Source organism: Schistocerca americana, chromosome 7 (assembly GCF_021461395.2).
Source record: "Schistocerca americana isolate TAMUIC-IGC-003095 chromosome 7, iqSchAmer2.1, whole genome shotgun sequence".
Lineage (NCBI taxonomy): Eukaryota > Metazoa > Arthropoda > Insecta > Orthoptera > Acrididae > Schistocerca > Schistocerca americana.
In genome coordinates, this window is record NC_060125.1 from 442446569 (window position 1) to 442463588 (window position 17020).

Below are 17020 nucleotides of genomic sequence, written 5' to 3' on the forward strand. Positions count from 1 at the left end.
TCATTAAGTGAGGGAGAGCCCTTTTAGTACAAAGATGTACTGAATATGATTTGCTTCCATGTCTCTTTTTATCACTATTTGACGAGGATTTTTCTTTTTTTGGAGGGGGGGGGGGGGGGGTGTGTGAGTCAGTTTGACATATTTTTGGATACAATTTGACATTCATATCTCCAAGGTGCCTCTGCAAAATAACAAAGTGTTTATCAGCACTACAAGATATTATTTGGAAAAACAACTGCAGAATTTTTTGGGAGATGGACAACTCTTCACTGATCCTTGATAGGATGGTAAGGGCAAAGTTCCTCATGAAGTGCTGAATCCTTCACATTCCCTGACTGATACTGATCATCAGATATTACTATTAACTGTAAATCCAGAATGCATTGTCAAATCATTGATTGAATCACATAGTGATGAGGGTAAAAACAGCATTATTTACTTGAAACCCTTGGGAGGTTTCTGCTTTGGATTCAGCTGAATTTTGAAGGCAGTAAAGCCAGCGAGGTGCACGTTTCGAAGCAGTGTCTTTAACAATGTTCCAGTAGTGATCTCCAATTAATAGCTTGGTGGGGAGATCATTGCATCATTTTGTGGAGTTAGGCAGTTGTAAATTACTAATGTGTTGCCTTTTGAACTCTTAATGTAATGGCATATGTCTTGAAAAGGAACGAAAACTCTTGAATGTGGTGATTGTAACATGGGCATTGTTCCATGTACTCCTCAATGTAGGAGAACCAACTGATGTGAGTGCAACATAGTGAATGAAGACTCAAAGGCATTGCTTGCCAGTGGGTGACTCAAAACAACTTCAAGTTTTAAACTGCTGATGAAGCTGGATTGGCTGTCACCATCTAAAACAGAGTGTGTAAGTTACTTACACCTGTGGGCCCTGTTACATATACACACAAGCTCTCAAGAGGTAAGCAAATCCTATCCATCTGGATTCACATTGCCAACTGAACCGATAAAACAGAATCAATAGTGAAAACAATAATTATAATAAAGGAAAAGAGAGGATTAAAACATAAAACTTAGTAATAAAAAGAGCAACAGATCATAGTCCATTTTCTGCTGGACGACATCTTTATAATAGAATGCCAAATAATATAAAATTGTTAAAAGGAAACATATTTAAGACAAAATTAAAGCAACTGTTAATTGATAAAGGTTTGTATTCCATCAAGGATTTTTAATGTTATTGTGTATAATTTATCTTTACTTCTAAACTTTTTTAATGTTCTTGTGTTTGTAAACTGACTATATCCATGACTGTTAAGTTATTATGGACAGATAAACCATTTATTATTTATTTATTTACCAATCAACAGACCTCTCATAAACCGTACAAAAATTCTGAACACATTTAAAGGCAGTCAGTAATGCTAAAGTTAGCGTTCCGACACTCATGGATGACATAGGAACTGAAATTGAGACTAGTAAAGCAAAAGCAGAAATGATGAACTCCATTGTCAAATGTTCCTTTACAAAGGAAAATCCAGGAATATTGGCTTACTTTAATTCACTCACCATTGAAAGGTGAGTGGAATAAATATTAGTGTCAGCAGCATTGAGAACAGCTGAAATCGCTAAAATGGAAGAAAGCTCGCTAAGTGGAATCACAATCAGATTCTGCTATGAATTTTTAGTTGATTTAGCCCCTCTTTTAGCCATAATATACTGAATATGCCTCAAACAAAAAACTTTCCCCAGTAACTGGAAGAAAATGCAGCTCACACCAGTCTACAAGAAGGGTAACAGAAGTGATTCAGAAACTACCACCCAATATCTATAACGTTCATCCATTGTAAGATTGTATAACATATTCTGAGCTCAAACATAATGAGGAATCAAACAATGGAAACTCCAGGTAGGAATATCAACAATGTATGAAATGATAGATTGCTACTTACTGTAAAGGTAAGACGATAAGTTGCAAACAATTGTATAATGTGAACTTTCAAAGCCGGAATTGTCGCAATTAATAGAATATTATGGGATACTATGCTGTGGTCAAAAGTAATTCACTTTAAAACTCGAAGATTCGTCCCCATTCGCGGACGACATTTTCAAGGGGGATTGTAGCTTTTTTTGAATGTCCAATTTACACCCTGGCTCACCACTGACTACAGCAAAATTCTGTTTCCGTGAGCTCCCACGCAGTGGTGTGACGTCACATGTTTTCAATATGCGATCGCAATTGGCCATTGTCGACTGTCGCCGTCCGGTGTTACTATCATCCCATGGTGGAAGACTGGTACATGCTGGAATGAAATTTGGATTCTGGTGCTGAAGAAATGTGTACCAGTCTTCCACAATATGATGATAGTAACAGCGGATGCCGGCAGTCGACAACAGCCAATTGGGATCGTGTATTCAAAACATGAAATGTCACACCACTGCGCAGGAGCTTGTGGAAGTGGAATTTTGCTGTAGTCAGTAGCGAACCAGGGTGTGAATCAGACATTCAACAAAGCTATGATCCCTCTTGAAAATGTCCTCTGCAGATGGGGATGAAATGTCAGGTTTTAAACTGAATTCCCTTCAACTACGGCATAATAACCTGGAATATTTTATCAATTGTGAAGTTGCAAACAGGCACAATTAAAACACACTTACACATAAACCTTCAGCCACAGCCTTTGCCAGAAAAACATAAACACACATCATTCATTCACATGAGCAAGCACACCTCATGCACACATGACTACCAGCTCCAGTAGTTCAGGCCAGAATGCAACTATCATGTGGGATGGAAGCAGTGGGAAGGGGAAGAAGTATTGAATGTGGGAAGAGAGGAGCACTGTCTGCCAGAGTGCGCAGGGACTAGAATGCTAACAGGCGCAGCGTCACAAGGTTGTATGGCAGGGAGATGGGGAAAACGGAGCGAAAAAGGAGAAGAGCAGGGAAAGATGGGTGGGTTCGTTGGCAAAGGGTGGCATAAAGAGTGTAGGAGGCTGAATGGGGAGGAGGGGTCAGATGGGGGAGGGGGAGGGGGGTGGAAACTGTTGAGTGCAGGGTGTGGGGCAATACGTTACCACAGGTTAAAGCATGGATAATTACAGGAGTGGAAAATGTGTTGCTCCTGTCCCAGAACCTCCTGACACCACACCTGTTGGCATTCTAGCTCCTGCACACTCTGCCAGACAGCACTCCTACTCCTTTCTTCCCTCACCCATACCCCTGCTGTACCTCCCCCTTCCCCTTCCTCTTCCACAACCCCTCCAGATTGTTGCTTCCATCCTATGTGATAGTTGCATTCTGGCCCAAGCTGTCGGAGTTGGTGATCAGTTGTGTGAGGTGTGCTTGCTTGTGTGAATGAACAGTGTGTGTTTCACTTTTTCTGATGAAACCTGTGGCCAAAAGCTTATGTGTAAGTGTCTTTTAATTATGCTTATCTGTAACTTAGTGTGTTACCTTTCCGGTAAGTAGCAATATATCTTCTCCGACACTGTACATAATGATGTGTAATAGGTAATATAGTGACTTGAGAGATGCCACAACTGTGTATTTTTTTAAAAAAAATTATTTGTTTTTACAGTCTCAGTTGCAAGTTATCATAAATAAATACTAGTTTCAATCACTTAATAATTATCTCCAAATCTGGTTGATCATAAGCTGCGAACAGTAACATTTTTTTGTAAAAGAACTCAGTCATAAGCTGTAAAATAAGATCAATAATCTTATGACTGCCAGATTTGTAATACCATTCAGTGCTATCTGACACTGATGATCAGTAAGTGATTGCAACTAATAATAACTTATGAAGATGTACAACTGAGACTATTATAATAAATATGTTGTTTTAAGAGATGAACAAGTGGAAAAGAGCTCCTTTATTTATTCTAATCATTCCATTTCTGTGACATGACTGGATTATCTTTAACATTATTTAGAAAGACAATCAAATCAATGTTACAAAGTTGCCCTGTTGCTGCTTTGATGGTGAATGCAGTTTCTCTTTTAATAAATATAATGTGTGCAATAGGAAAGTTTTATTCTACTATAACAATGGTTACAGGCTCAATCCTGCTAACAAGGAAATTAGAAAACCATGTTAGTGTCGATTAGCTGATCTTAAATTCATTTGTATGACAAATATGAAATATCTGCTGATACTGGCTGACCATTTTAGTGTGATGCGTTTGGAAAAGGTTAAGCAATGCCGAGTTGTGTTTGTGACTCTCACAGAAATGAAAACATCGGTAAAATCAGTAGTGAAATATACAGAGATGATGGAAAACAGACATACTCTTGAGAAACTAAATTGAGTGAATTACACTTCCTGGTCTTGTCAAATGAAAATGACTCTAACAGATTTTGATTTGTGTACGATACTTGAGCCACAGGTGGGATGGAATCTGGTGAAGATGCATCAGTCGTTAATAAAAAGGCATATATATCATGTCAAGGTGAGGTTCTAGCAAGAGTTGCATTTCCCAAATACGCTGAGCAGTAAATGCATATATGAAATTTGTAAAATCCAAAAATAGTATGGGAAGAATTTTAAAAACCATACACCCCAAGGGATACCAAATTTGACACTGTGAAACTGAGATGGAAGTTATATTCACTAAAAATGAAGAATTGTGAATCTATGGAAAATTATGTAGGACTGATAAACAAAACTTTAACAGATCTAGTAAAACACTGGTGACAAAAGTGAAGCTGGAGGTTTAGCAATGACTATCCTGTGTGGATTTCTGTACAAATTGGAATCAGTAGTTACAGCTTTGTACAATTTACCAGATAATGATTTTAAGTGTGCTACAATTAAAAAGGGTCTACTTGCAGAAGATGCTAGAAATTATGAATATAATGGAGATAAACATTCTGCAATGTTCTTGAATAATCAAAAACACCGAAAAATGGCATCTATGGAACACGACAAAGGACAGGAACAAACAAAGAAAGAAGCAACACAGTAAAGTAGTTTTATTTGTCACAAAGTCGATCACAAATCCAGAAACTGTCCTAAAAGGGGATACTTAAAAAGGAACAAAAGAAACTGGGCACTGTTAGTATGAATGCTGCTTGTGGCACAGTTAAATTGAATGGTGCTGTTAATATCAGTGCTGATAGCGGCACAGTTAAATTGAATGGTGATAACTGGATGGTAGATTCCAGGGCAACTCATCACATGGCTCCAAATGAAAATTATTTTTCATCTGTTGATAAAAATATCTTCACTGACATCAAAACCTTAGCTGAGGGCAGAAAAATAGAAGCCATGGGGAAAGGTACAGTAAGGGTGAAGATAATTGACAATGAAGGTTTAGCTACAGAATTCATAGCTAACAATACACCAATACACTACTAGTGCTTGAGATTGACCATGCAATCTCGTCTGTGAGGCAGCTCACTAAAAATGATTGGAAGATTATTTCTGGTAAAGAGGGTTGCAAGATCTATGATGGATTTGGAAGACTGCTCATTACAACTCAGCAGAAAGGTTATTTATATTATACAAAAATTAAAGCAACGTGCATCTGACAGATCAATAAACATATTGATAAATAATGAATGTAACACAAAATCACTAGACTTGTGGCACTGGAAAATCATCACAGTAAGCATACAGTGAGTAACATAATAAGAAAGGAAGTAGTCCTGGAATTAGACTGTGAAAAAGGTTAAATAAACCCTTGTGATGGGTATTTGGCAGGTCAGTCATCATGAAGACTGTTTCTGAAAACTGTATCACAAGATTTGAAGAAACAAACAACCACTTTGGTGCTTGTTCACCGTTATCTCATGTCTCCTATTGATGGTCCAAGCGTAGGAGCCAATTGGTATTAAATACTCATCAAATTTTAATAAGTATTGTGGATGAAGCAAGCAGATACATATTTGTACATTTCTTAAAAAATAAGGATGAAGTATTTGAAGAATTTAAGAAGTGGAAGATTCAAACGGAAAAACACACTAGAAAACACTTAAAGAGAATTCGCACGCACAATGACCTAGAATCTCGTTTGTGCAAATGGTCACAGTTCTGCGAGTCTGAAGGAATTTGGTATGAAATAACAATGAGACACACACTGCAGCAAAATGGTATAGCTGAATACCTCTACAGAATGTTAATGGATATGGTAAGGTTACAGTTGCTAGGAAGTAGTTTACCAATGAGTTCTTGACTGAGCTGATGTACACTTAGCATAGATGAGAAATAGTGTTACAAATAGCCACAACAATGAGAAAATGCCTTATGAATTGTGGGCAGATATAAAATCTAGTGTGAGAGATTTTCCTGTGATAGGATGCTAAGTTTTTGTTCACGTATCCAAATTAATACATCATTCTAAATTACCCACAAGAGCGGGAACAGGCATTCTTACAGGATATTCTCTATGCAGCCACGGGTATGAGATCTGGATGCCAGAAATGAAACCGGTTGTGGAAGCGAGGGACTGTATATTCAAAGAATTTTTTAATGTCAAATGCTCAACTGAAAATAAGAAACAGAAAGAATTTCCAAGTATTGAAGACGAAATATAAAATGAAAGGGAAGATTCTAATACTGAAGAGGAATTTTATAGTTTCTCACATCAAGGGGGAAATTTGGAAGAAACTGAAGGTAATCACGAACTTTCGGAACTTGCTGAAATTTCATGAAGTAGATACAGGCCAAGAAAGGAAACAACAAATGGAAAAAATAGTTTACGCAAATTTCATCCAATGACACTCCGTTCCAAAGGGAAGACTTATGCTGAAAAAAGACCAAATAAATATTGTGTGAGGATGGAACAATGACGAACCATTTTTGTATCATTAAGTAGTTAATTCGGATGAGGAAGTGGAATTAACTCCTTGAAGAATCATGATACTTGAAAATTGGTTGAGCTACCATCTGATGTAATTCCTGTAAAGAACAGATGGTTATTAGAAAGAAGACACGACACTTGGTGAGAGGGGTATTAGCCACCATGTGGGCAGCTGCACTTTAAAATATACAAACCAACAGTCAGGCTGCCATGTTTAGTAAAGGGACACCTTCCTCTAGCGTTACTTTTCCTCAACAGAAATAGTCGATACCACAAATAATTACAACTTTTAAAACAGGTTAATATTATCTCAACTGTTTTTTCTATAAGAACTGCATATGATTTTGTATACAATGTATTATATTTAAGGCTAAAATGTATTAAAAAAAATTACAATCAATATGTCCTAGCTTTGAATGTACAGTTAAAATTACTTTTCTTTTAGAAACATTTGAAATTACAATATATTTGGTATGCTTAAAATTCCTATTATTAATTGCACAATATGATATTTATTATGCTTACTTCTGGATTCATTTTTAAAATAATGATATAAATTGGTGGAGATTAATTTGTCAAGAAAATTTGTAAACTCTTTGGAATATTGTTAGTACTACAGAACGGATGAGTAGTGGGCATGCCTCGGGTGTGATCAGATGTGTGTTTATTTTTGGCAATAACAATGTAATTTTCAGTTTTGAAATTGAAGTTGTGAAGACAGTGTGATATAGAAAAATGCGAGAGAATAAAATTAACTGCTCAGGCCATACTTCAGCATTATTTACGTCAATTGGAACCATGAGAACCTACAATGTCAAAAATTTCAGCTTCAAGAATCAGCCCCTAGACATGAAGAACTGGAGCCATGTACGAGAAAAAAAGATAGGTAAGTAATTTATTGCAAATCTTACTCCTCTCGCAGCTTATTAAAAGAATTAATTATGAAGTCAGAGACAATCAACAAATGATGTGTGGGAGGGGTAGATTACACTTTCCTATAACCGCCACCATAGCATGAGGGCACTGCCATGAACACTTACACTGCTGCGAACAATATGCATACGTCCCCTCTCCCACACTCCAGCAGCAGAAGATTTTCATGCTCACATTATACCAAAACTTTTCCGTGCACGCCCTGTGCTGCATGCATTACACAGTGATGTCACTACAGAAATTCAAGACTAGAATCCGTTGTTGTCTTCAAAATTATTTCAGCAAGTCAGTGGGCATCATCATTCATAAACCAAATGGGAAGATTTGTTTTTGTGCTGATTTCAAATGCATGATACATTCATAGACAGTCATTGATTCCTACCTGTTCCCACATCTTGAAGATATTTTGCATTGTCTAGGGGGAGGACAGTTGTTCTCAAAAGTTGATATTGCAGACATCTATTTTCAATCATCATTGAACGAAGAGACAAAGAAAATTTTTGTCGGTGAATACTCATATCGGCTTGTTTGAATATCGGTACCTACCTTACGAAAGTGCTTCTATACCTGTATTGTTTCAAAAATTTCTCGAACAAATAACATGTATGATGCCTTCTTGTTTTCATTTTCTTGATAACATAATTATCTCCAGACAAACACTGCAACACCACCTTAAAAATCTAGACTGTCTTTCAAGGTCTCATGGCGGCAGGCCTCAAATGAAATTTGCAGAAATGTTCTTTTATCAACACAACTACTGAATACTTACATCATATCATCAATGCAAATGTCAAAACTTGGATCTTCATATCAATGTAAAGATGCCTTCCTGATGTTTTCAAATTTATACTGTACTTAGGTTGCTCCTGACATTTCACTGGCAGAATATTTGCATGGGAGATGCCAATGGACCTTGCTGCATTTTCTTCACACTTCCCTTTCTGTTCCAGCTTCAGACTTCACCATGAAGTTTCACCTGAATGTCAGAGTTCAATATCAAATGTTCAGCAAGCCACATTTATGGGAATCAGATGCTGTTCTCAGAAGAAGGCAGAGTGCAGTATACTATTCGCAGCAGCACAAGCAAGTACCAGCACCACCAAAATCAGCTATGGCTCTATAAATTCAGTGATCCTGCTGTAGATCAAACTCTTTCAGATTTATTCACTGCATAACATCCAACCACTGTGATATATAGCCATGTCTGGCCACTGCAATCAGCTTAACTTGTGGGTGCCTCCACCCACAGCCATCTAACCTATGAAAGACTGCACCTGCCCATCTGTGCCGTCACCATTGCACGTCACCTCTCCCCTGGACATCAGCACTGTCACTGTCAGCTAGTCACCAGCACCCTCATTACTCCTACCTGTGCCCTCAGATGCATCCTGCTTCTGGTTTCCCAGGACAGTTTCCCTGGTGCTCACAAAATGCAATGTCTACTAGATATATTAAAAAACAAAGATGCAGTGACTTACCAAACGAGAAAGCGCTGGTAGATAGACACAATAACAAACACACACACAAATTTCAAGCTTTTGCAACCCATGGTTGCTTCATCAGGAAAGAGGGAAGGAGAGGGAAAGACGAAAGGGTGTGGGTTTTAAGGGAGAGGGTAAGGAGTCATTCCAATCCCGGGAGTGGAAAGACTTACCTTAGGGCGAAAAAGGGACAGGTATACACTCGCACACACACACATATCCATGCACACATACACAGACACAAGCAGACATATGTAAAGGCAAAGAGTTTGGGCAGAAATGTCAGTCAAGGCAGAAGTACAGAGGCAAAGATGTTGTTGAGTGACAAGTGATGTACGAGGGGCGGCAACTTGAAATTAGCGGAAGTTGAGGCCTGGTGGGCCCCTCGTACATCACTTGTCACTCAACAACATCTTTGCCTCTGTACTTCCACGTCAACTGACATCTCTGCCCAAACTCTTTGCCTTTACATATGTCTGCTTGTGTCTGTATATATGTGTATGTGTGAGTGAGTGTGTGTGTGTGTGTGTGTGTGTGTGTGTGTGTGTGTTGTTGTGTGTGTGCGCGTGCGTGCGCACGCATGTGCGCGCGTGTGTATACCTGTCCCTTTTTTCCCCTAAGGTAAGTCTTTCCGCTCCCGGGACTGTAATGACTCCTTCTTACACTCTCCCTTAAAACCCACATCCTTTCGTCTTTCCCTTTCCTTCCCTCTTTCCTGATGAAGCAACCGTGGGTTGCGAAAGCTTGAAACTTGTGTGTGTGTTTGTTATTGTGTCTATCTACCAGCGCTTTCCCGTTTGGTAAGTCACAGTATCCTTGTTTTTTAATATATTTTTCCCATGTGGAATGTTTCTTTCTATTATATTCATATCTGCTAGATATAGTCAGATGAGAATAGAGTGATATCAACAGCAGCAGAAAATGGTATAACAGGAGTAGGATTCATTATGAATAGGAAGGTAGGGCAGAGAGTGTGTTACTGTGAACAGTTCAGTGATAGGGTTATTGTTATCATAATCAACAGCAAACCAACACAGACAACGATAGTACAGGTATACATGTCGATGGTGCAAGCTGTAGATGAAGAGATAGAGAAAGTATATGAGGATATTGAAAGGGTGATACAATACATAAATGAAGATGAAAATCTAATATTCATGGGGGAAGTTGTAGGGGAAGGAGTAGAGGAAAAGCTTACGGGAGAATACGGGCTTAGGACAAGGAATAGGAGAGGAGAAAGACTAACTGAGTTACATAATAAATTTCTACTAGTAATAGCGAATACTCTGTTCAAGAATCATAAGAGGAAGAGGTATACCTGGAAAAGGCCAGATCATACGGGAAGATTTCAGTTAGATTACATCATGGTCAGACAGAGATTCCGAGATCAGATTCTGGATTTTAAGGCGTACCCAGGAGCAGATATAGACTCAGATCACAATGTAGTAGTGATGAAGAGTAGGCTGATGTTTAAGAGATTAGTCAGGAAGAATACACACACAAAAAAGTGGCATACGAAAGTACTACGAAATGACGAGATGTGCTTTAAGTTCTCTAAGGCTGTAGGTACAGCAATAAAGAATAGTCCAGTAGGCAGCACAGTTGAAGATGAATGGACATCTCTAAAGAGGGCAATCACAGAAGCTGGAAAAAAAATCATAGGTACAAAGAAGATAACTGTAAAGAAACCATGGGTAACAGAAGAAATATTTCAGCTGATCGATGAAAGAACAAAGTACAAAAATGTTGAGAGAAATTCAGGAATACAAAAATACAAGTAGATGAGGAATGTAATAGGAAGTGCAGGGAAGCTATGACGAAATGGCTGCATGAAAAATGTGAAGAAATGATAATCGGAAGGACTGACTCAGAATGTAGGAAAGTCAAAACAATCTTCGGTGACATTAAATGCAAGGGTGATAACATTAAGAGTGCAACCGGAATTCCACTGTTAAATGCAGAGGAGAAAGCAGATAGGTGGAAAGAGTACACTGAAGGCCTCTATGAGGGGAAAGGTTTGTCTGATGTGATAGAAGAAGAAACAGGAGTCAATGTAGAAGAGATAGGTGATCCAGTATTAGAATCAGAATTTAAAAGAGCTTTGGAGGACTTAAGATCAAATAAGGCAGAAGAGATCAATAACATTCCATCAGAATTTCTAAAACAGTTAGAGGGAAGTGGCAACAAAACGGCTATTCACGTTGGTGTGTTAGAATGTACGAGTCTGGCAATATACCGTCTGACTTTTGGAAAAATATCATCCACACAATTCCTAAGAGTGGAAGAGCTGACAAGTGTGAGAACTATTGCACAATTAGCTTAACAGTACAAGTATCCAAGTTACTGACATGAATAATATACAGAAGGATGGAACAGAAAATAGATGATGTGTTAAATGATGATCAGTTTAACTTTAGGAAAAGCAGAGACACCAGAGAGGCAATTCTGACAATGCGGTTGGTAATGGCAGCAAGACTAAGGAAAAAAATCGAGACACATTCTTAGGATCTGTCGACCTGGAAAAAGCGTTTAACCATGTAAAATGGTGCAAGATGTCTGAAATTCTGAGAAAAATAGGGATAAGCTACAGGGAGAGACAGGTAATATACAATATGTACAAGAACCCAGAGGGAATAATAAGAGTGGACAACCAATGACAAAATGCTCGGATTAAAAAGGGTGTAAGACAGTGATGTAGTCTTTCCCTCCTACTGTTCAATCTGTGTATTGAAGAAGCAATGATGGAAATAAAAGAAGGGTTCAGGAGTGGAATTAAAATTCATGGTGAAAGTGTATCAATGATACAATTCGCTGATGACATTGCTATCCTGAGTGAAAGTGAAGAAGAATTACATGATCTGCTGAATGGAATGAACCGTCTAATGAGTACAGAAAATCGAAGAAAGATGAAAGTAATTAGAAGTAGCAGAAATGAGAACAGTGAGAAACTTGACATCATGATTGATTGTCACGAAGTAGTTGAGGTTAAGGAATTCTGCTACCTAGGCAGCAAAATAACCCATGACGGATGGAGCAAGGAGGACATCAAAAGTGGACTAGCACTAGCAAAAAGGGCATTCCTGGCCAAGAGAGGTTTACTATCATCAAACATAGGCCTTAATTTGAGGAACAAATTTCTGAGACTATACATTTGGAGAACAGCATTGTATGATAGTGAAACATGGACTGTGGGCAAACCGGAACAGAAGAAAATCGAATTATCTGAGATGTGGTGCTACAGAAGAATGTTGAAAATTAGGTGGACTGATAAGGTAAGGAATGAGGAGGTTCTGGGCAGAATCAGAGAGGAAAGGAATATGTGGGAAACACTGACAAGGACTGACTTCCATGGTACTAGAGGAAGCTGTAGAGGGCAAAAACTGTAGAGGAAGACAGAGATTGGAGTACATCCAGCATGTAATTGAGGACATAGGCTGCAAGTGCTATTCTGAGATGAAGAGGTAAGACTGATTACTTTAAAAAAAGAGGAGGGGGACAGACACACTATATACAGCATTTGCTGCACCAGCGCAACGCTAATTCCACTGCTTCAGCTCTGCACAAAGAGCAAAGTCATGTACGAAATGCTATATCACCTCATGATCGAAAGAAGTGCTTCTTCAGACAAGCTGAATGCAATTTTTGTCATTGCATGGATATGCTAAACCGGTCTGCCTGTAAAAGACTAGAAAGCCCTCTTCTGTTTCATGTGGGATAGTGAAAAGCAGAAATTGATGGAAATAACTGTTATTTCATGTTCAGATTCTGCACATCCTACTGCTAAAAAATCAGACAAGCGAAGACACAGAAAATGCACACATATGTCTTCATGGTAAATGCACACACTTCAAACAGGCTCTCCAATCTCAAAATTGGTGGAAGTGCTATAGTATGCATGTGGAAACAGAGAACAGGTTTTCAAAACACAGAATGGACAATTGTATTCTGAGGCCACACCACAAACTGTGGATTACATTGCAAATATATGACCAGCCAGTGCCTTTTCAACTAGATACCAGAGCTTCTGTCATGTCGCTGAACCTAGATACATATGAAAAACTTGATCCACCTCCTTTGCAAACATTAAGTTTGAATTTCAGTGCCTACAATGGTGACAGCATTTCAGTGCTTGGAATGTGCCACTTAACTGCAAAATACAAAAACATGACTAAGGAAGTACATTTCAAGTGCTGTAGTTCGCTCATACATGAGTCCAAATATTTTCTACATGGATGCATTTGATTCTTTCGGGTTAGACATAGAGGAAGCTCATTTAGTCACAAAGAGATTTAGTCATATAGAAGGTGTAGACTAATGAGATTTATGCTCCTATTTCATACTTCAAAATGATTCATATACTGATAGCAGCCAGTACTGAGAAAAATTGGCGTATTGATCAGTATGATGTGAAGAGTGATAGCAAATCAAAGGAGAATGTATATATGTCCCAGCTAGAAGGTTTCATCAAGAAGGGCCAAGAAAGTTTGGTTTGCACATTAAACAAATCAATAAACTGACTAAAACAAAGTGGCAGATGCTGGAATGATCATTTAAATAACTCACTAGAAAAACTGGGATTTATTTGAAATGATATAGATCCATGTATGTACAAGCTAAGTGCAAAGGAGGGAAAAACTATTCTGCCTGTATATGTGGATGATATGCTTACAGAATGAGATTTTCACTCTGCAGCAGAGTGTGTGCTGATATGAAACTTCCTGGCATATTAAAACTGTGTGAGCTTCTGTGAAGTTTAGAAGGTAGGAGGCGAAGTACAGGCAGAACAGAAGTTGTGAGGATGGGTTGTGAGTTGTGCTTGGGTAGCTCAGATGGTAGAGCACTTGCCCACGAAAGGCAAAGGTCCCGAGTTTGAGTCTCGGTCTGGCACACAGTTTTAATCTGCCAGGAAGTTTTATATGCTTACATTCGCACAAAATGAAAAGATTGGGTAAGGTAAAAACTCTTTTAAAAAGCTGCTTTGACATCACATGCCCATGACGTCACATGTTAGGAGTGACATTTGACAACAACAAAGATGGAACAATTATTCTTTCTCAGAAGGAGTACATTAATCAGCTACTAATGGAGCCAAGACTCAAATGGAAATGAAACTGAATTTCCTTGGGAAAAGTGATGAGGAAGTTAAAAATCTTTCATATCGTGAGCTTATTGGTGGACTCTTTTACCTTTCACCTAGGACTTGACTATATGTAGTTTTCTTGATGGTAAAGCTATCACAATAATGTTAAAAATTTAATATGTATCATTGGAATGCAGCAAAAAGGGTACTAAGATACATGAGGGAAACAGTGGATTACAAACTCACTTATTACCCCACTGGTCAAATACTTGAAGCATTTGCTGATGCTGATTAGGTTACTTGAATAGATAACCATAAAAGTATTATGGGGTATATAATATTACTGTTATGATTTCCAATATTCTGGAAGAGTATGAAACAAACTGCTGTTGTCCTGAGCATAAAGGAAGCAGAATACGTGTCAGTGGTAGCCTGTGTAAGAGAGGTGGTATGGATAAGGGAATTACTGCAGAACTGATTGGAGAATCAATACCTATGCAATGTCATGCAGAAATTATACACCCCAAGAATCAAGAACAAAACATACTGCCATGAAAGATCATTTCATCATAGAGAAAGAGATTGCCATTTGATACATTTCGACATGCAAAAATCAAGCAGACTTGTTAACAAAGCCACTGGATCAAAAAATGCTACATTTGAAATGATGTATGTGGTTAATTTTAGATATCATTTTGAGGGAGAGGGGAGTCTTACGAGATAAACAATCTATTCATTCCATTTCTGTGGCATGTTTGGATTATCTTTGACATTATTTAAAAAGATGATCAAAGTGTTGCTCTGTTACTGCTTTGATGGTTTATACAGTTTTTCTCTTAATAAATATAACGTGTGTGATATGAGAATTTTGTTCCACTACAACAAAAATTTTGTAAGGATGTATCTCAAACAGTCAGCACGGATTCCAAAAATGACGGGTCAAGCAAAACCCACCTCATGTTTTTCATACAAACTATCCTGGAAATCATGGAATGAGGTAATCAAGTAGGTGGACCATTTCTTGACTTCAGTAAAGCATTTGACTCATTACCACACTGATGCTTAATTATTAAAACACAGTCGTACAGGGGATCAAGTGAAATTTGTAACTGACTGATACTTACTGTAAAGAAGACATGTTAAGTTGCAGACAGGCACAATTAGAAGACACTTACATAAAGCTTTTGGTCACAGCCTTCATCAGCACAAGAGAAATACACACCATTCATACTCACTCTGGCAGCCGGAAGTGGCAGTCATGTATGCATGGGGTGTGCTTGCTTGTCTACATGTACAGTGTGTGTTTCTCTTTTGCTGATAAGTGTCTTATAAGTGTACCTCCCTGTAACATAATGTATAGAGTAAGTAGCAATCTACCGTTTCCTACACTTTTGATATTCTTACCTGGAGTTTCCATTGCCTAAATTTGTAACTAGATTGAGGGTTTCTTGGTAGGGAGGGTGCAGCTCATTATCTGGGATGAGAAGTCATGGACAGGCTTCAAGTGTCCCCAAGGGAAGTATTTTGAGACCTGTACTCTTCAAGTTGTATATCAATAGTATATTTGAAAGTATTTTCACCAGAGTTTTTGCAAATGCTGCAGCTATCTATAATGAGCTATTGTCTGAGAAAATCTGCACAAATACTGCCAGAGCTTGATAAGATTCCAAAGTAATGCAAAAACTGCCAACATACTTTAAATCAGGGGTCTCCATACTACGGCCCGCGTTAGCTGGCTGGACATCCCCGGTATCCGGCCCGCCAAATATTTGAGGTGGTACCTTCACTGCCAACAATTGAGTTTCAAGGCCTATCGCGACCAATACACTGCGACATTGGCTCTGCTACTCACTACAAGACTACATAACTAAACTTATTGTTGCACCGCTTGAAATAACAATGCGTTGACATACTCTACCTCTGTTACGTCTTGCAGTAATAGGGTTGCTAACAATAATTTTTAGATTTCGTTAACTTTGCAGGACGCTTTCGTGAAGAATGTGCAGTGACATACTTTTTTGTCGGTGAAATTCGCCAGAATTTCGGTCAGGTACGTCCACCAATCAAAATTATGTAATTAAATAAAAATCGTAGTTCGTTTCAGTGCTAGCTATTCCCACAACCTTAGATTTTTGTGATTTCATCTTTCCTTTAGCCTTACATTACGGTGATCATGGAGTGCTAGGGTGCTTTAATCCCACTAGGTAGATCTTGGCCCTTATGACTTCATGGAGGAGTCAGTGTGGCCCATGGACTAAAAAGTTTGGAGACCCCTGCTTTAAATGATCAGAATAGTAAAAACCAAAATGTATTATCCAATTACTACAATATCAACAAATCACACTTGGAATCAGTCAACTCATATAAATAATTGGGTGTTACAATTTGTAGTGATAAGAAATGGAATGATCACATAGGCTCAGTCATACATAAGACGTAAGACATGTGGCAGACTTCAGTTCATTGGTAGGATACTAGTAAAATGCAATCAGTGTACAAAGGAGAATGAACAACAACAATACAGATATGTGGGTTGCTACTCACTACACAGAGGAGGTACTGGGTCACAGACAGGCACAAAGCAAAAGAATATTAGAAATATTTAAACTTTCAAACAAAGTCCTTTCTCAGAAGGACAGTTCACACAATGACAACTCAACTCACACATGGCTACTATCTCCAAGCACTAAGGTCTAACTGCAACTGCATCTGATACAAGCAGCAATCTCTTGGGGTGAGTGATGGGGGTACAGAAGAGGCAGATA

At 38.3% G+C, this 17020-nt stretch overlaps 1 protein-coding gene across 6 annotated transcripts in view; it reads right to left on the bottom strand.

Annotated features, from left to right (window-relative positions):
• LOC124622566 (protein ABHD18) overlaps positions 1-17020 on the bottom strand; it is a 170572-nt gene that overhangs the window by 25977 nt on the left and 127575 nt on the right. Inside the window, exon 11 of one of the 6 annotated variants that reach the window (XM_047148311.1) lies at positions 8528-8670. The exons of the other annotated variants lie outside the window; for them this stretch is intronic. Within the exon in view, the coding sequence (XP_047004267.1) occupies positions 8667-8670 (4 nt within the window). The 3' untranslated portion in view covers positions 8528-8666. Of the gene's footprint in view, positions 1-8527; positions 8671-17020 lie in introns of those variants that run through there. 6 annotated transcript variants of the gene reach the window in all.